The following is a 21,319-nucleotide window of genomic DNA, read 5'->3' on the forward strand; positions in this document are numbered from 1 at the left end:
TGAATAACCCAAATGAACGGAGCTCTAAGTCTCCAAAAAAAATTTTAAAACTTTACGAGAGAGAAAAGAGAAAAAAAAATTTCTATGAGAAAGGCTCTGATACCATGTAGAAGGACAATATTTATTGTATATAACAATAGAGATTACAACCTATTTATATATGAGAGACGGTAACTAAATAGGAAGGAAAATCAAGCCTATGATTATACAATCCCTAAGATTAAGCAACTGACCCATCTATCAATATTTACTTCCTACATTAACATATTTACTTTCTATAACTTATAGCAGTTTGTAAATTACGAACAAACGTTGAAGCTGAGATGGTCATGATCATTTCCAGCCGTGACAATGTTATCAAATAGACCACTAAGTAAATACATCTATGATAGCCATTGTGACAAGAGGATACTAAATGATTAGTTTCACTTCTAATCATTCTAAACTATTGGATCACAACATTGAATTGTCCAAACCGTATTTTCGTAGACTTCTTCAGACCAAACAATGACAATGACTGTCGGAGATGACATACTAATCTTGACTTCCATTGAACAACAAATCCAGGTGGTTGCTCTATATAGACTTCCTCAGCTAACTCACCATGAAGAAAGGCATTCTTGATACGTTGGTTAAAAAGTCCGGTGGTTGATAGCTACCAAAGAGATAAGAAGGTGAACAAAAGCTATCCTTGTTGATTGGAGAGAATGTGTCACCATAATCAAGCCAAAAAATCTATATATATCCCTTGGCCACTAGGCGAGTTTTAAACCAATTGACTTTTTTGTTAGGTCCCACCTTAATTGTGTAAAATGTAAACCCATTGATAGATAATAATAATAGAATTATCTGGTGGTAAGGGTATTAGATCACAAGTTCCATTATGTATAAAGCAATAATTTCTTCAACCATTGATTTGCATTAATCTGGATGATACAATGCTTCTCTTACAACTTTTGATGTAGGGACATTGGACGAAGTGGAGACAAAAGTATAGTAGGATGGAGACAAACAATGATGAAGAACAAATACTTTTATGAAGAGTAGTAGTAATAGCTGCTTCTGTTGAAGATATAATCGAAGTAGGAGGTGGCAGAATTGGATGAGTCTCTAGGAATTGATATGTTACCTGTATCATGGATAGGGATATCATTGGTGTTAATAGAAGGATGAGAATGTCAGGAGTAGACCTAAGGCGATGGTGGATGTATTGGAGGAGAGCTGATTTGAGGCAAAGGAAGAACAACATAGGCAAGGCTAACAAAGGTTTTGTGTGTTTTGTTAGGTGAAAAATATGGAGAAATTATGAAAAAAAGTGATATTAATAGAAACAAAATATATGTTAGTTGTTGTTGGATTATAATATTTATAAATTTTTTAAAGCCATAATATCATAAGAAAACATATTTTACTGATTTAGGTTGGAGTTTTTCTTGCTAGTAGTTTGATCCCGAACAAAATGAATGCATCCAAATACTCACAAGGCAATTAACTGGAATTTTAGGTTGGAAACATAACAAAAAAGGACTTCAATTTTGCAAAATAAAAGAGAGCATATGGTTAATTAAGTAACAAGTAGTTAGAACATCCTATCTTCAGAAGCATAAAGGAATATTATGATATATGAGTAAAGTGCAGATAGCTTCAATTAGAAGTCGATTTGTCCGCTTGACAATCTCATTTTGTTGAGGAGTATGGGTACAAGAAATTTGGTAAGTAATAACTTGAGAAGGCAAGAAATGAGTCAAGGAAGAAAACATATACTCTTTTGCATTATCACTGAGTAATACCTTAATGCAACGCCAAATTGATTAAGTATTTCAACACAATTTTTAAAAAATGGAAAATAAGGTGGAATGATTTTTCATTAGAAAAAGCTAGATGCAATGAGAATAATTATCGATAACAGTAACAAAATACTAAACTCCTAAGTTGTGTTGACTTGACTTGAACCTAAATATCTGAATGAACAATGTTAAATATATAAACAGTGTTGTGAAAGGCACTAGGCGAGGTGCCCATCCCTCGCCTAGGCCTAGCAAGGCGCCCTTCTCTGCAGGTGAGTTCCTTTTGCCTAAGGCTACCGGGGATCGTGTCGCTTTAGTGTCACCTCTTGCCTTGACAATACTGCATAAAAGTGGCTCTATTATTGACTCACTTCTGAAATGGAGCTTGAGTTTGTTTTTTAAATTGACATGACTCGTACTCCAAAGAAGCTAAAGAAGACTAGGAACTAAGTTTTGTAACCTGGAAAGACTTGGATGTTCGGCAGACAACTATGAATGAGTTCAACGAAAGTGGTAGAAAAAAAAAATAGAGAGTTAGAAGCAATGGAGTGATAATACAATCCATGTGATTGATATCCTGCTCCAATTGTCTTTCGCGTACTCCATTTAGCTATAAAGTTCACAAAATAATTAAGGTTTTTAGTCAATTTGCTAATAGAGATTAAGTTGTAGGGACATTCGGGAGTGAACAAAATTGTAGTTAAGGGAAGTGAAGAAAGAAGTTGTACTTTTCCTACTCCTTTAACTAAAGTTTGTAAATCTTTACTAGTTGTACTAGGTAACTGAAGTTGTGCTTTTCCTACTCCTTTAACTAGTTAAGGGAATTAGATTCATCTTTCAATGTTTCTACTTGTCCTAGGTAACTAGCCATATCCTAGTGTTTTGTTGTAAATGAACTATATTCGATACAACCTTATAAATGTGTTTACATTATTGGTATATAATGTTTTGGCCTTAGTCCATACCGTGCAACAGGTTTTACAAGATTGAAACAAAGCAATTAATTTGGGATCTAATGCCATAGAAGACTACATAATTGAGCAACAATCTTAGACCAACCTGTTCTATCACTGACAACAATCCCAATGTTATTTTTCACCAAATGTTCATAATATCCTTGCCCTATAATCATTGTTCTATTGATGAAGTTCAAGGCACATAATTGTTAATTTCTTGTAACCAATAGTGAAGATAGGATTTATACTGAAGCTGGACGAGCACCACTTTCTTTTACAATTACTTTTTTTTCAGTACTTTTACTTTTTAGGCATAACTGTATGGGGCAGCTAAAGTTTTATGTATGTGTAATGGCCAGTTTGTATGTAATTTGATTAAATAGCATGTGCCTTTTATTTTTTAGGTGGACTATGTGTATATTTTCTAGCAACTAATTTTATCTCTTTTTAGGTTTCTCATGGACCTGATCGATGGGTGAATGAGTTTTGGACCGAAAGAGAGCAAAATGGATCTATTGATGATCAATGGGTAAATGAATTCTCAAAGTTGCATGTTAATGACTGGGTAGAAGAATTTGGGCAGCAGGTAGATGCAGGAGCCTTGGGGGCTAGTTCAACTGATGATTGGGCAAATGGCTATGATGAGTAAGTAAAATAGACAATTGTAAGAGATTAGAATTAGTTTTTCACATAAACGGTGTTGTTTGAAGAGAAAATTCTCATTGATACTTAAAAAAAAGGTACACAACAACTTATATACAAACTATTCTACCAACCTCTGTAATAAAATCTCTAAGTCAGTGGAGATCCTAATATCAAATCCCTAAATTAGTGGAAATCCATATACAATGTAATCTTCCATATTTAGAGCAGAATAAATAAAAGGGAAAATTACTACTTAGTTCTTATAGTATAGAGAAACTCACTAGTTAGTTCTTGGATTTTGAAAAATGTATTAAAACGTCCCTAATGTTTTAAAAAGTCTACTAGTTAGTTCCTTCATTGTTTTAACCATTAAGTATAGCAAAAAAGTCTAAAATGCCCTTGATACAAAGGAACTAATTAGTAAATTTTTTAAAAATTTGAGAGACCATCTAATAAGTTTTTCAAAACTACAGGGATTAAATAGTAAAATACTTAACAGCAAAATTAACGGAGGGACTAACTAATAGACTTTTTAAAACGTCAGGGATATTTTAATGTATTTTTCCGAACTGATAGACTAGCTCATAAGTTTGCCTGTATCATAGGGACTAAGTAATAATTTTCTCTAAATAAAATAAAAGTTATTTCCTAAAAACCTTTACAATCCAACGCTCGGGATTTTTGCCTTTTCAGACTTGAAAAAAAACATTCTGAAGCCCCAGTCCGGGAAAAAGTATTTCCTAGACTAAGGTAAAATTTGACTCTACTGCACTTTAAAAGTGTGGTAAAACCTACTGCTCTTTAAAACTGCACTAGGGTGTCATTTTTAGTTTACCGCGCTCAAAGAGTGTTGTAAACATTTAAATTAGAAAAACAATTTATAATTGTTACCGCACTTCGGTAATGAATACTGCACATTTGAAGTGCGGTAATGAACACGCACTTCAATTATATTTATTTATTTAATTATTATATTTTATTTCATTTATTTAATTATATATTAAATTTATATAAATATAGTTATAAAAATTTTATTAATATTAATTTTTTAAATTTATTTGCAATATAACATTATATCTTTCATATTCGAAATTGTATTTTATTAAAATATTACAATTGATTTATAACAATATTAAATATTAATTTTTTTAATATTATTATTTGCAATATAACACTAAATCTTTCATATTTAATGTAAATATTGTGGATGTCCCTTCCTTTCATGTGAACATTGAGTTCTATATGAAACTGCACATCATCCTCCCGTGCCATGTGGACGTCCCTTTCTTTCATGTGGACGTTAAGTTCTATAGGAAACAGTGCGGAGGACATTTGCATCATCCTTATCATTATTTTCTGATTTTATCGTTTGTAAATGTATTACCTTATTTTTATTACATTCCATGATTCATAAGTATTTATAGTATTTTTCATTCTGTTTTTTATACTTTTCACGATTCGGAGGATATTGGCATTATTTTTAGCATTATTTTCTGATTTTATCGTTTGTAAATGTATTACCTTATTTTTATTACATTTCATGATTCATAAGTATTTACAATATTTTTCATTATATTTTTATATTTTTTTCGATTCATAAATATTTACATTAAATATGAAAAATCTAGTGTTATATTGCAAATAATAATATTAAAAAAATTAATATTTAATATTATTATTAATCAATTGTAATATTTTAATAAAATACAATTTTGAATATGAAAGATATAATGTTATATTGCAAATAAATTTAAAAAATTAATATTAATAAAATTTTTATAACTATATTATATAAATTTAATATATAATTAAATAAATAAAATAAAATATAAGAATTAAATAAATAAAAGTTAAATAAATATAATTGAAGTGCGGTATTCACTACTGCACTTCACTGACTGCCTAGGCTGTGTGGTAACAATTGTAGTTTTCTTTTTTAATTAAATGTTTACGGGCTTCAGAATTTTTTTTTTTTAGCCTCTAAAGGCAAAAAGCCCCCAACGCTCCCTCTCAAGCTGGTGAATAGGTATTCTCCATTCCCAGCTTGGATACAATAGACTGGAACACAGAACTACTTAAGCCTTTTGTGAGAACATCAGCAAAGTTGACCATCTGTGGGCACCTAAGGTGTACAAATCAGTCCACTTTCTAATTTCTCTTTGATAAAGTGTCCGTCAATCTCAATGTCCCTTGTGCGGTCATGTACTGGATTATGCGCTTTGCTGATTGCAGATTTATCATCGCATTAGAGTCTCATAGGAGTGTTCCACTTAATCTTCAAATCATGAAGAATGATCTACACCCAAAGTAATTCACACACCCCTTAAGCCACCCCTTAAGCCATTGCTCTAAATTCAACTTCTGCACTTGACCGAGATACCACACCGTATTTTTTTACTTCTCCATGTTATGAGATTCCCACCAAGAAAAGTGCAATAAGCTGAGGTCAATCTTCTTTCAACAATTGATCCAGCATAATCAGCATTAGTATAGGCCTCAAGTAACAATTCTCCATTTCTTTTGTACAAGATATCTTTCCCTGGTGTTCCTTTGAGATATTGTAGAACTCTATAAGCTGCTTGTAGATGGACTTCCTTCGGACTATGCATAAACTGACTTATTACGCTCATCGCATATGCTATAACTGGTCGGGTGTGAGACAAATAATGAGTTTTTTCCTACTAGGCGTTAGTACATTTCTCTGTCTACTGCAGTATCATGCTCCAAGTTTAGAATTGGAATCCATGAGAGTACTTGCTGGTTTGCAGCCAATCATACCAGTTTTCTTGAGAAGATCTATGACATATTTCTGTTGAGAGATAAAAATCCCTTGCCTAGAAAGAGCAACCTCAATCTCAAGAAAATACTTCAATTTCCCAATGTTTTAATCTCAAACTCCTTAGCCAAACATTGACTTAAAGTCTGTTGCTCTTGGACATTATCTCCTGTCACTCTTATGTCATCAACATACTCCAACTTTAACTCCTCCTAAAGAAGAGTGTTTAATGAACAATGTATGATCTCCTTGGCTTTGTTTGTATCCCATAGCCAACATTACTCTTGCAAATCTCCCAAAACCATTATCGTGGTGATTGCTTAAGGCCATAAAGCGCCTTTTTTAATTTACACACAGTATGAGCAGCCAAGTTATTGCCATATCCTGGTGGAATCTCCATGTAAATTTCTTCCTCTAGTTTCCTATGTAAGAGAGCATTCTTCACATCAAAATTGCTGCAATTCCCAACCATATTTAGCTGCAAGTGATAATAGCACTCTAACTGTGTTCATCTTTGCAACAGGAGCAAAGGTCTCTAAATAATCAAGTGATAATGGTTGTTTTGTACATTTTCTAGTTCCTTTCCTAATGGCAATTGGAAGGTCCATGTCCTGATCATCATTATTAACCTGAGATTCAATTTCATCTTGCAGCAAATGGTTAGAAATTGTTACCTCATATAAAGGATCTGAGTTGGACTCTTGGACCTGCATAGATTCAGGGATAGCCTTCTTTCTTTTGGTGTACATTTTGTCAAATTTTGCATTACCAGGAGCAGATCAGCCTTGGGTTCAGGAATGAATGCAGTTTCAGCTAGAGGATTAGAAGGACTCGTTTCAGGTAAGGATTTAGAGGGACTTATGAGCACGGGATCCAAATAAGATGAACCTGAAGCTGTTGGCCCAGAATCTGCAGATACACAATTTGACTTTTTAGGCATATAAATGGATGATAGGTGCATAAAAAAGTCTTTCTTATCTTCTCTAGTTGAGCTCCCTCCCTGAAGATAAGGATTGGTAAAATAAGATTCTTTCTCATTGAAAGTGACATCCATGGAGACATAAAATTTCTTTGATGGAGGGTGGTAACATTTATACCCCTTTTGAGTTGAAGAATAGCCCACAAAGACACATTTTAGAGCCCTTGTATCTAATTTTCCCTTGTTTTGACTATGAACGTGGACATATGACACACATCCAAATATCCTAGGAACAAGGTCGTTTGTTGTCCTTAGTCTTTAGGTTGGGATAAAAAGGGATATTTTTTAAAGTCATTGATGGACCTATTTTGACATTTCCAAAACCTGCTACAGTGATCAAAGATCCATCAGCTGTGGCTATTTTCCTATTACTTGGGCATAGAGTGTAGGTTGAAAAAAAATATTTGATGATCTGGTCATATGGTCGGTTGCTCCTGAGTCTATGACCCAAGAGTTTGTAAGAGCTCTAGTTGAGACATTTAATCCAATAGAAGCATGTCCATAGGGCTCTTAAAACTCAAGGTTTGTGGACAATTTAGGAATATGAAGGACATTTTTTAAAGTCATTGATGGACCTATTTTGACATTCCCAAAACCTGCTACAGTGATCAAAGAGCTATCAGCTGTGGCTATTTTCCTATTCCTTGGGCATGGAGTGTAGGTTGAAAAAATATTTGATGATTTGGTCACATGGTCGGTTGCTCCTGAGTCTATGACCCAAGAGTTTGTATGAGTTCTAGTTGAGACATTTAATCCAATAGAACATGGTAGCTCACCTGAATATGCTAAAGAACAAGTACCTGATGATCCTTCCCTTTTTTCAAGGCTGTTGATGAGGGTCTCACCTTAGCGATCTCATCTTGGCTGAAACCACTCAGTTCCTACAATGTTCCCTCATTCTATGAACCTGCAGCAATATGGACTTGGCCATTGTTCTGTGATTGACCTCCTGTGTTGCCCCATTCTCGACTTGGAGGCTTTCCATGAAGTTTCCAGCATGTTTCACGGGTGTGGCGAGATTTTTTGCAGTGAGTGCACCATAATCCTTCCTTATCTTGGTTCTTTGGCTGACCGCTTTTTTCTTGTTCAGCTGTAGTTCCTTTCTCACCATTTGTGGCTGATTTGTTATTGCTAAAAGCTGTCATAGCGGAACTATCAGTTGTTTGTGGTTCAAGCATCAACCCTCTTCTGCTTTCTTCACTTTAGATTATAGCCACAACTTTGTTAAAGCTTGGAACTTCTGGTTTCCCAAGGATTTGTATCCTTGTTCAAATTCTGGATTAAGTCCAACCAAAAAGTTATAAACCCTGTGTTGTTCAATAAAGTCCTTTAGAATTGCTGCATCATCTAGGCTTTACATGATAGTGATCCAATTCTTGCCATAAGAATTTTAGCTGATCTGCATATTCGGTGACTGTCTTATTCCCATGTTTTGCGGCCATAGTTTTAACCTTGACCTAGTACACTTGAGCAGCATCTTTGGCTTTGGAATATGTCTGCTGAATGGCATCCCATATGTCCTTTGCAGTAGCCAAAAACATACAAGTGTCAGCTTATTTCCGGAGTCATGGAGTTCCATAGCCACGCCATTGTCATGAAGTCTTCCTCATCCCAAGTTTCAAACTTAGGATCCTCTGGTTTAGGACCTGCCCCCTTGGGATGGCTAATTTTCCCTTTCCTCTTCAATATTGTGTGAATAAGTTGGGACCACTTGAGGTCATTTTTTCCATCTAACCTGTAAGAGGCCTGAATGTTCTGCAGTTCTGCCCCTTGTTGGCGTCTGATCACCTCTACCAATTGAGCTGTGGTGGTAATTTCCCCTGTTTCTGACGTCTAAAACAGCAGCAATTCAATAATGAAATTGCAGCTAGGGTGAGGTAAGAGGTTGGCTATGAATGCCACCAAAGATCTAACACTCCTAGAAAGAACCTAGAGCTCTGATACCATATTGTTTGAAGAGAAAATTCTCATTGATACTGCAAACAAAAAGGTACACAGCAACTTATATACAAACTATTCTACCAACCCCTGTAATCAAATCTCTAAATTAGTGGAGATCCTAATATCAAATCCCTAAATTAGTGGAAATCCATATACAATGGAATCTTCTATATTTACAGCAGAATAAATAAAATAAAAGTTATTTCCTAAAAACCTTTACAATCCAACAGATGGCAATCAAATATGGCATTTAATAGGCTGTTTTTAGTCATTTAATCGTCGTGGTGGTGGTGGTGTTGGTTGGGATGGGTCAGCTAAGATCCTCTCTTCTTTCATCTCATATTTAACATCTGCATTATCCTACTGCTTTAAAGCATTTCAAATAGTTTCCAGAATAGGTCAATGCATTGTTCTTTTTCTGAGTCATAGTTTCTTATCATGGCCATATGTTTCTTTCTAGTTGTTACGTATTAGGTTGGCTGCAAGCTCCAGTTCTCGTGATTGGGAACTTCTAGACTAGGTGCTACATTTCCACTGATCCTATTAATTTATTTCTTGTTAATTTCTGCCTTCTAAGTTATCAGTTGCATTATTTGATGACTTTTGTATTGTTACTTTTCTTTTCACCCTATTAATTTCAAGGTTGTTGATACACATGCAGATGAATGCAGAGCATTGGTTCTCTATGCTTTTTGTTTTTATCACTTTTTGTTGTGATGATTTGTTTAAAAAATATTTTCTCATGATGCAGTCCAATTTTTAGTGCACCTTCTTTTCTATTCTATTTATGGCGATGGAGTGTATTATGATAATTTACAGGTACCTGAATGAACAAGTTGCTGTCAAGCAGCATTCAGAAGCTTCAAGGGGAGTCTATGTGTTCTCTGATATGAATCCTTATGTTGGTCACCTCAATCCTTTAAAAGAAGGCCAGGAGCTATTCCGCAAAGGGCTTTTGAGTGAAGCAGTGCTTGCTTTAGAGGCTGAAGTCTTGAAAAACCCAGATAATGCTGAAGGTTGGAGGTTACTTGGAATAGCACATGCAGAGAATGATGATGATCAACAGGTTATTCAACTTATGATCATAAATTATTGGATAAGGATAGTTTCTTTACATCCTATATGATCATGCAACCTAGTAGGTTTCTTTTACTCTACAAGAGCTTCTTGGAGTAGTAGTTACCACAGGGTTGCCCTTGTCATTTCCTTATTTTGTTATCTGGTTTTCTTTGCAAAGTTGACATGTAACACTATCTCTTAGGCCCTGCTAGGTTTTCATGAAGATGATGCTATTGATTGTATTGGGGATTCTATATTGTCAATTGTAAGATATATTTATCATTATTTTGAACTAGAAAGAGGAACAGATACAAGAATCTCTCCTATGGCGGTTTTAGAGGGGTTCCATCTTTACATATTGTCAGTTTCCTCCAATCCTTTACAGGATGTTTGAATATTTTGCTTTTAGCTGTATGTGTATCAAATCCCAATAAACAAAATATTCCATTCTTGGGAAGCTCTTATAGCAAGAAGCTAAGTTTGCTAGGAAACGTACCAAATCTGTTTCTTCATATTTTCCCCTCTAGAATCATATAAAGGTTGTGGAAATATGTCCATATCTACGTGGCTTCTTGGTGAGGATTTACACACTTGTTATACGTTTTGTTTTGTATAAATTTACTGCTATTTTCTACCTTATCTGTTGTTTTCATCTATGAACTTCCATAAATACTTTTCAATAAGCATTTGAACTTTGAAGCCTCTCTAGTTATTTGGATGTTTATCTGGCATAATTTTTGTGTGGAGAAATTGACTTTCTAAAAGGTTAAATATTTATGGTGATTTTGGTTTTGGATGATTAAATTTTAACATCACAGGAAGAGACATGTTTAATGTCATGATTATTTTTATCTGAATGTAGTCGCCAGAATTGATTAACTAGCTCAATTTTTTTTTTTTCAATTAGGTCTTGACTTTAATAATTTGTAAATCAATCCTCTATTCTGAAATTTGCTTGTTCTGTTCTTTTATGGAAGAGTCTGACTAGTTGTGATTTTGATGTGGTATGGTTATGATAAACTACATTGTACAGGCAATTGCAGCGATGATGCGAGCACAGGAGGCTGATCCCACAAATCTTGAAGTGCTTCTTGCTCTTGGCGTGAGTCATACAAATGGTAAGCTGTTGCTCCTTCACCATTAAGAATCAAGACAAATAATCTTAAAGTTCTATTTTCGGTCATACTGCTTTTACAGCCTTCACGTTAAGTTCCATATATGATTTTTTAACTGAATTTGATTTGTATTATAACCCTTGAAAATAATATATAATAGTTGTTGGAGTATTGAATTTGAGAATAAATGAATGATTATTGAGCCTTGAAAATACATTTTAATATATGTGTGTTTTCAATTGCAGAGTTGGAGCAAGCAGTTGCCTTGAAGTACTTGTATGGATGGCTTAGTAATCATCCAAAATATGGAATTCTTGCCAGTCCAGAGCTTGCTGATTCATTATATCATGCCAATGTCAGTGTTGTTTTTGGAATATCTCTTTCTTTGCCTGCTTTGTCTATTGAGCCCTTGAAATTTCATTTAGAACATAGTGAGAAAAATGAAGAAAGAGAAGTGTTCTCTTATTAAGTGTGAGTACTGAGTCGGGATACAAGAGAAAGTAGTATTTATACAAGTAGTGCCAGCTGGCAGGTCAAGATAAATAATTAACACTACCAATATCTTCCACAGCACCCCTCCCCTCTCAAGTTCGATCTGGTGTAAGTCCGTGCACTAGAGGCAACTTGGATATTAAGTAAGAATGAGTTGGAGTTGTAAAGACATCGGCTAATTGATTAGAAGAGGAGAGCCTTATTAAAGACATGAGCTAATTGATTAGAAGAGGAAATATGAGCAGGTTGAATAAAAGCTTTTTGTAACTGCTCTCTAACAGTATGATGGTCTAGTACGTTCATGAAACACTAGCTTGCTGGCTATATATGTAATGTTGCTTTATTGTCAGAGAGGAATAGGAAGTTGGACTGGTACCTGAAGATCTTTAAGAATATAGGACACCCATAATAATTAACAAACTGTAACTTCCATGCCCTGTATTCTGGCCTTTTTCTTTGTTTTCCATGAAATAAGTGCACCACCAAAGACGCTGAAGAAGCCAATCAATGATCTCCTGCTAAATGCAAAAAATCCCAGTCCGAATCGCAAAAAGCTGTAAGCTGCAATTTGGTATGGACGAGGAAGAACAACCCTTTTGATGTACATGAATTTTAAGTACTTAACAACATGGATTGCTATGTCCAATGAGGTGTCAAGGGTTGGATATGAATTGGCTGAGATGATGGACTGCATAACTAATATTAGGCCTTGTAAGATCTGTGTACAACAATCTACCAATAAACCTTCTAAACTGATCAGGATGAAGAGCTATGTCATCTGGTGTAAGATGACCAGTAGGTAAAGAACTGGTAGTAGGTTTTGCAGTTGCTAGACCAGTTTCTGCAATGAGATCCATGATAAAATTTCTTTGACTGATTTTGGTACTAGTGTCTAATCTAGCTACCTTGAGACCAATAAAGTACTTGAGGAAAGTTATGTTGATTCATAAGAGTCCTGGTGAACAGGCAGTGATAAAAACCCAGAGATAGCAGAAAATTGGTAAATTTAATGTTCCATTGTCTAGATGCTTGTTCAGACTGTAGAGAGACTTCTTTAGAAGGCAGATTGTTATGGCCCCGAGTTATGGATAGTGTCATGGGATGAGAAATGAGCTCACTAGAGGAGCTCTTAACACATCAAGGCTCAAAAAGGAGAGTCTCAATTTCATAATTCTTAGAATAAATCTGCTTGTTTTAAAATTGTAGAAATATAATATTTTATTATTATATTTCATAATAAAAATTACAACCTATTTATATATAAAAGGCGGTATCTAAACAAGAAGGAAAATCAAGTCTATGATTATACAATCTCTATGATTATACAATCCCTAAGATTAAGCAACTAATCCATCTATCAATATTTACTTCCTATAATCTATAACACTCTCCCTCAAGTTGGAGCATAAATGTTAATCATGTCCAACTTGTTATATATATAATCAACTCGTCCCATACAACTTAGCAGACACCGAATTTGTGAACCCAACTTCTTCCAATAATTGACGTACCCACAAAACTTCACAAACGGTTTTTGGCATGACTCGACATTCAGGTTCAGCACTAGAACGGGAGACCACATTTTCTCAGCTTGGTAAAACGCCGCGCACACATCATAAATTCAAGAAATATTCCATTTACCAGAATGTAGAAATTCCAAATACTCCATTAATTCTTTAACAAATTCAGAATGATTAATAAGACTAATCACCTTACTGTGAATAGAATTTCGAATCTGTGAACAGTACTCGTGACTCGTGAACAGTACCCGATAAACAGTATTCGTGAACAGTATCCGATGAATAATTTTCGTGAATACCGGATGAACAGACCCCTAAGTCTCCAAATGTTACCCTTTATGAATAACCAAATGAACATAGCCCTAAGTCTCCAAATATTACCCTTTACGAGTAACCCAAATTAATAGAGCCCTAAGTCTCCAAATGTTACCCTTTATGAGTAACCCAAATGAATAGAGTCCTAAGTCTCCAAATGTTACCCTTTATGAGTAACCCAAATGAATAGAGGCTTAGGTCTGCAAATGTTACTCTTTATGAGTAACCCAAATGAACAGAGCCCTAAGTCTCCAAATGTTACCCTTGGGTAACCCAAATGAACAAAACCCTAAGTCTCCAAAAGTTACTCTTTATGGGTAATCCAAATGAATAGTATAAAAAAAAACCTCCACCCAACACCCAAACGGCAAACGAACAGCAAATCTGACAAGGGAGCTGCAAGGCGTCTTTGACATCCTCTTTAGGTGAATGGTAAGAGACAAATATTATCGTAGATGGATAATACAAAAGAATAGGAGTCCTGAGTCTCCAAAAATTTAAGACTTGACGAGAGAGAAAAAAATAAATCTCTACGAACCTGGCTCTGATACTATGTAGAAATATAATATTTTATTGTTATATTTCATAATAAAAATTACAACCTATTTATATATAAAAGACGGTATCTAAACAGGAAGGAAAATCAAGTCTATGATTATACAATCCCTATGATTATACAATCCCTAAGATTAAGCAACTAACCCATCTATCAATATTTATTTCCTATAATCTATAACAAAAATAAATCCCTTTTATAGCGATGGTTCTAATACTTTGATTAAAGTCTTGTTCAATCCCACATCGATTGTGGAAAGGGGTAATGTGCCCCTTATATGGGCCATAGGCACTCCTCCCCCTTGAGCTAGCTTTTGGGGTGAGTTAGGCCTGACCCAAATTTAACATGGTATCAGAGCCTTTCCATCCGATGTTAGGCGCCCCATAAATGTGCCACGCACCAGTAGGAATTCTGGGCGTGAGGGGGTGTGTTGAATCCCACATCGGTTGTGGAAAGGGGTAATGTGCCCCTTATATGGGCCATAGGCACTCCTCCCCCTTGAGTTAGCTTTTGGAGTGAGTTAGCTTTTGGAGTGAGTTAGGCCTGGCCAAATTTAACAAGTCTAATACAAAAGATAATAGAAAATATGATAAGATAAGATAATGGAAAATCTGAAAAGAAACTACTAGATAAATAAAATTTGTTTGTTATGGATTTTGTCTATCCATTATTTATAATATCACTTTTCTCTCGGAAAGGTGCTTGTCCTCGGGTTCAAAGGTAAGATATGCAATATGAATATAATTAATAGACTTCCATGTAGCTTCAGATTCAAGACAGCTGTTGAGATTATTTATGTAAATAGCGTAGATTTGTAGTGGTAATTGGGGATATGATTGTGTGATATGATTGGGATATGATTAGGCTATAATTAGGGAATTAATTTATTTTCTTACCTACTGTGTACTCGTGTAAGTAGTATATATACCCCAATTGGCTTGAGGGGAATAATCAAATATTTTCTCTCAAATCTTCTGCTCTCTTTTTCTTCCTTTCATCAAAGTTTCATGGTATCATAGCCTCCCCATCCGATGTTGGGCGTCCTATAAATGTGCCACGCACCAGTAAAAATTCTGAGCGTGAGGGGGTGTGTTGAATCCTACATTGGTTGTGGAAAGGGGTAATGTGCCCCTTATATGGGCCATAGGCACTCCTCCCCCTTGAGCTAGCTTTTGGGGTGAGTTAGGCCTGGCCCAAATTTAACATGGTATCAGAGCCAAGAAATTTGGTTCACCTTTGAGCTGCAGATCTGACATCTTGCTTTGGTGACTTTCTGGAAATCAGTTAGTCTCACCACCCAGCCCATTCTCCACGCCGGCCTCTGATCTACTTTCCGGCGAAGCACCGCCTCCAGACGCGCCTCCATGCGCCACCTCGCACAGAGTTGTTTCCAGCCAAGCGCCAGCGCGTGCACTACTTTCCGGCGATCGTTTCACGCTGGCGATTCTTCTTCCAGCTTCGCTCGGCGCCGGCGACCAAAGCCCAGTAGGTCCGGTCGTCAGATCAGCTCGCCTTCACACGTCTTTCACCCACGCGCGGACGCGTGCCCCACTTTCCGGCGACCGTTTCACGCCGGCGATTCTTCTCCCAGCTCTGCCCGGCGCCGGCGATCAAAGCCCAGTAGGTACGGTCATCAAATTTACTGTTCACAGGCGTTCTTTTTGGCAGATTCAACTCCTTTTTTGCAGATTCGGGTCCCTACTCGGTCTCTTGTTGTTTCAGAATCTCTCTCGACATGTCTGAGAATCAAAACACCCTCAATACAGATTCAGATTCAGTCTCCATGGCTCAATCAAATATTCCCCATTCTGATAATTCTTTTACTTATCTAATCAAGTCTTTACCCATTGGTTCATGGATCCTCGACTCTTGTGCTTCTGATCATATCTCTGGTAATCCCTCTCTTTTCTCTACTCTTGTTTCACCTTCCACACCATCTAAAGTCACATTAGCTAATGGTTCACAAACTCACGTTAAAGGGATCGGTAACATATATCTCCTTCCTTCTATCCCCTTGACTAATGTTTTATTTACCCCAGACTGTCCATACAACCTAATCTCTGTTAGCAAATTGACTAAAGATCTTCACTGTTCAGTCATTTTTACTATTGAATCTGTGGTTGTGCAGGACCGGAGTACTGGAAAGATAATTGGAGCAGGATATGAGTCACAAGGATTGTACTATTTTTCCACTTCTAACTCTCCAATTGCTTTTGTTTCTTCCACCTCCGCTGAACTCATTCATAATTGTTGGGGACATCCAAGTCTGAACAAGTTACAAAAATTGGTTCCTGGCCTCTCTTCCTTACCTTCTTTAGAATGTGAGTCTTGTCAACTCGGGAAGCAAACTCGAGCTTCCTTTCCCAAGCGAATCAATAATAGGGCTAGTTCTATGTTTGACATTGTTCATTCAGATATTTGGGGTCCAAGTCGGGTTAGTACAACTCTGGGATTTCAATATTTTGTTACCTTTATTGATGACTATTCTCGTTGCACTTGGCTTTTTCTGATGAAGAATCGTTTTGATTTGTTCCCTATTTTTCCAAAGTTCTATGCTAAAATCCATAATCAATTTGGTGTTCGCATTAAGATACTGCGAAGTGATAATGCAAGAGAATATTTGTCTTCATTCACTCATTTCTTGTCTACTCAGGGTATTGCTCGCCAAACTTCTTGCTCTTATACTCCACAACAAAATGGAGTTGCCGAATAGAAAAATCGGCATTTAATTGAAACAGCCCGCACTTTACTCCTACATCACAATGTTCCGTTGCATTTTTGGGGGGAAGCTGTCTTCACCGCCTGTTACTCGATTAACCGAATGGCTTCCTTTGTTTTGTAGTATCAAAGTCCTCATTCTGTCCTATTTCCTAACCAGAATACCACCCAGTTGTCTCTGCGTGTTTTCGGATGTATATGCTTTGTTCATGATCATACTCTTGGCAAAGATAAACTCCGACCCAAATCAGTTAAATGTGTCTTTCTTGGCTATTCACGGCTTCAAAAAGATTACAAATGTTATGATCCTACTACTAACAGATATTTTGTGTCTGCAGATGTCACCTTTTTTGAAACCTCTCCTTACTTTTCTTCTAGTCCAACACACAAAACTTTTGTCCTTAGCGCTTTGCCTGTACCTCCGGCTCCTATTTCTTCTTTGCCGCAAGTGTGTGCATTTCCCACTCCTATACCACCTCTTCAAGTCTATACATGTCGGTCTCACCCATCTGCTAATAACAATGACATTTCTCTCCCTAATGCAGGTACTTCTAATGACTCACCTCCCATTCCGTCATCACCTACTTCGGTCATGCCTTCAACTACAGTAGCTACTCCTCCTCTTGCTCTTCGAAAAGGTATTCGCTCTTCCCGAAATCCTCATCCCATTTATAATTTGTGAGTTACCATCGTTTGTCTCCTTCCTATTATACTTTTATCTCTGCTGTGTCTGCTGTCTCCATACCCAAGACAGTTAGAGAAGGATTAGATCATCCTGGTTGGTGTAATGCCATGGTTGAGGAAATGACTGCTCTGCATAACAATGGAACTTGGGAACTGGTATCCTTACCACCTGGTAAGTCTACTGTTGGTTGTCGATGGGTTTACACAGTTAAGGTGGGACCTGAACCTGATGGCACAATTGATCGCCTTAAAGCTCGCCTTGTAGCTAAAGGTTACACACAGATTTTTGGGCTTGATTACGGTGATACTTTCTCTCCCGTAGCCAAAATAGCTTCTGTTTGCCTCCTTATCTCATTGGCTGCAATTAATCACTGGACCCTGCATCAACTGGACATTAAAAATGCCTTTCTTCATGGAGAGCTCGCTGAAGAAGTTTATATGGAGCAACCACCAGGGTTTGTTGCTCAGGGGGAGTCAGGCTTAGTATGTCATCTTCGGCGCTCTTTGTATGGACTATAATAGTCTCCAAGAGCATGGTTTGGACGATTTAGCACTGTAGTTCAACAGTTTGGAATGTCTCGAGGTAATTCTGATCATTCCGTATTTTTTCGTTATAATGGTGATAGATGCATCTACTTGGTGGTCTATGTTGATGATATTGTCATTATTGGAAATGATCATGATGGAATCTCTCAGCTTAAGTAACATTTGTTCAGTCATTTCCAAACTAAAGATCTGGGGAAACTGAAATATTTCTTGGGAATTGAAGTGGCACAGTCTAAAACAGGTATTGCAATTTCTCAACGGAAATATGCTTTGGATATATTGGAAGAAACAGTCTGTAGACATGTGGACACTCCCATGGATCCAAATGTTAAGCTTGTTCCTGAACAAGGGGAGCCACTTAAAGGTCCTGCTAGATACAGAAGATTAGTCGGCAAGCTCAATTATCTCACTATCACACGACCAGGTATTTCCTTTGCTGTAAGTGTAGTTAGTCAATTTCTTCAAACTCCATACAGTAGTGACTGGGATGCAGTCATTCGCATTCTTAGATATATCAAAGGAGCTCCAGGACAGGGTCTACTCTATGAGGACAAGGGTCACTCACAAATTGTTGGCTATTCTGATGCCGATTGGGCAGGTTCCCCTTCAGATAGACGATCTACTTCAGGATATTGCATTATGATTGGAGGGAATCTCATATTTTGGAAAAGTAAAAACCAGAGTGTGGTTGCAAGATCAAGTGCAGAAGCAGAATATCGAGCTATGGCTTTAGCAACATGCGAACTCATCTGGTTGAAGCAACTCCTTAAGGAATTGAAATATAGTGATACTGGCCAAACGAAGTTGATATGTGATAATCAAGCTGCCCTCCATATTGCATCAAATCCAGTTTTTCATGAGAGGACGAAGCATATAGAGGTGGATTGCCATTTTATTAGGCAAAAGATTGAGTCCGGATGCATTTTTACTAGCTTTGTCAACTCAAATAATCAGCTAGCTGATGTTTTCACTTTGAGGACCACGAATTGAGTATATTTGTAACAAGCTTGGAGCATATGATATGTACGCTCCAGCTTGAGTGGGAGTGTTGAGATTATTTCTGTAAATAGCCTAGATTTGTAGTGGTAATTAGGGATATGATTATGTGATATGATTGGGATATGATTAGGCTATAACTAGGGAATTAATTTATTTTCTTACCTAGTGTGTACTCTTGTAAGTAGTATATATACCCCAATTGGCTTGAGGGGAATAATCAAGTATTTTCTCTCAAATCTTCTGCTCTCTTTTTCTTCCTTTCATCAAAGTTTCAACAGCATTATCAACTAACTAATACTTTCCAAATCCGAGCCTTTGGATCAAAGGCAACTCCACTTGAAACTAAATCAAGTTATTTTAAAACATGATTTACTACTCCCACTTTTGTAGATTTTGTAATGTAGGATGATAATGTACCATTTGTGCCATCGCACGATGGAAAGTCGAGTTTGTGATTTTGGGACACAACAAGTATTTCTATCTAATCATTCGCTTGTTGACCAAAATTTGATTGGCTGCAGCTCGATCTATCTTGACTTTTGTCCAACCGCCTTCAACAGGTTCGAACTAGTTTAGAAAGCTGCTGAACTAAGCCATTCAAATGTCCATCAAATTGTTGTATGAAAAAATTCAACTTATCTTCTAGATTTGTTGAAACACCCATGACGACAGGCTCTGATATCAAGTTGTTATGGTCTTGAGTCATGTATCGCGTCATGAGATGATTGATAGGAAATGAGCTCATTAGAAGGAGTTCTTAACATATCAAGACTTAAAAAGGAGAGAGTCTTAATCTCACAATTCTTAGAATAAATTTATTATTTTTATTGAATAAAATAAACCCCTTTTATAGTGGTGGTTCTAATACTTCTAATTGAAGAATTTCAAGAGGAATTTTTTATTCTATTCCAATTGAATTGATCTTTACAAGGTTTGAGTATTTATACATAAATAATCAACCTAAATTAGGAATATTTATGATAAGAATAAAATCCCTTAATTCAAGCCTAATTAGGATCCCAAAGATTTAAATCCTCCTTGTTGAATCCCACATCGGTTGTGGAAAGGGGTAATGTGCCCCTTATATGGGTCATAGGCAATCCTCCTCCTTGAGCTAGCTTTTGGGGTGAGTTATGCCTGACCCAAATTTAACATGGTATCAGAGCCTCCCCATCCGATGTTGGGCGCCCCATAAATATGCCACGCACCAATAGGAATTATGGGCGTGAGGGGGTGTGTTGAATCCCACATCGGTTGTGGAAAGGGGTAATGTGCCCCTTATATGGGTCATAGGCAATCCTCCTCCTTGAGCTAGCTTTTGGGGTGAGTTAGGCCTGACCCAAATTTAACATGGTATCAGAGCCTCCCCATCCGATGTTGGGCGCCCCATAAATATGCCGCGGACCAATAGGAATTATAGGCGTGAGGGGGTGTGTTGAATCCCACATCGGTTGTGGAAAGGGGTAATGTGCCCCTTATATGGGTCATAGGCAATCCTCCTCCTTGAGCTAGCTTTTGGGGTGAGTTAGGCCTGACCCAAATTTAACACTCCTAATTAGGAACCTTCTATGTTGGTTAACACTCTCCCTCAAGTTGGTGCATAGATATCATACATCCCAACTTGCAAACTAAGATATGATAGGTCTTGTTGCTGAAATTTTTGGTAAACACATCAGCCAACTCTTGATCGGAAGTCGCATGATCTAACCTCAAGACACTGTTTATTAACTTCTCTTTAATGAAGTGTCTATCAATCTCTATGTACTTCGTTCCATCATGTTGAACCGGAATATGAGCTATACTGATGGCAACTTTGTTGTCACAGTATAAAAGGAATTTGTCCCTCTCCAATAGTTTTAATTCCTCCAATAATCTCTGCAACCATAGGAGTTCACAAACCCCTTGTGCCATCGCTCTATATTTCGCCTCAACACTTGATTGAGCAATAACACTTTGCTTTTTGCTTCTCCAAGTGATAAGGTTTCCTCCCACAAGTGTACAATACTCACTAGTCGACTTTCTATCATCAAGGGATCTAGCCCAATATGCATCTGTGAATAAATGTATGCGAAGATGACCGGGTTTAGAGAATATGAGATCTTTTTCAGGAGCAGACTTCAAGTATCGCAAAATGCAAAAAATAGCTTGCATGTGAGATTCACGAGGATCATGTATAAACTGACTGCATATGCTATGTCTGGTCGAGTATGCGAAAGATAAATCAGTCTGCC

The 21,319-nt window shown here is 36.8% G+C and overlaps 1 protein-coding gene across 1 annotated transcript in view; it reads left to right on the forward strand.

The window, feature by feature from the left end:
* Positions 1-21,319, forward strand: part of LOC110615191 (peroxisome biogenesis protein 5) — a 39,411-nt gene that overhangs the window by 8,921 nt on the left and 9,171 nt on the right. The window contains exons 8-11 of the mRNA XM_021756942.2: positions 3,195-3,388; positions 9,904-10,150; positions 11,177-11,261; positions 11,504-11,613. Of these exons, the coding sequence (XP_021612634.1) occupies positions 3,195-3,388; positions 9,904-10,150; positions 11,177-11,261; positions 11,504-11,613 (636 nt within the window). The remainder of the gene's footprint in view (positions 1-3,194; positions 3,389-9,903; positions 10,151-11,176; positions 11,262-11,503; positions 11,614-21,319) is intronic.

Source organism: Manihot esculenta, chromosome 5 (assembly GCF_001659605.2).
Source record: "Manihot esculenta cultivar AM560-2 chromosome 5, M.esculenta_v8, whole genome shotgun sequence".
NCBI lineage: Eukaryota > Viridiplantae > Streptophyta > Magnoliopsida > Malpighiales > Euphorbiaceae > Manihot > Manihot esculenta.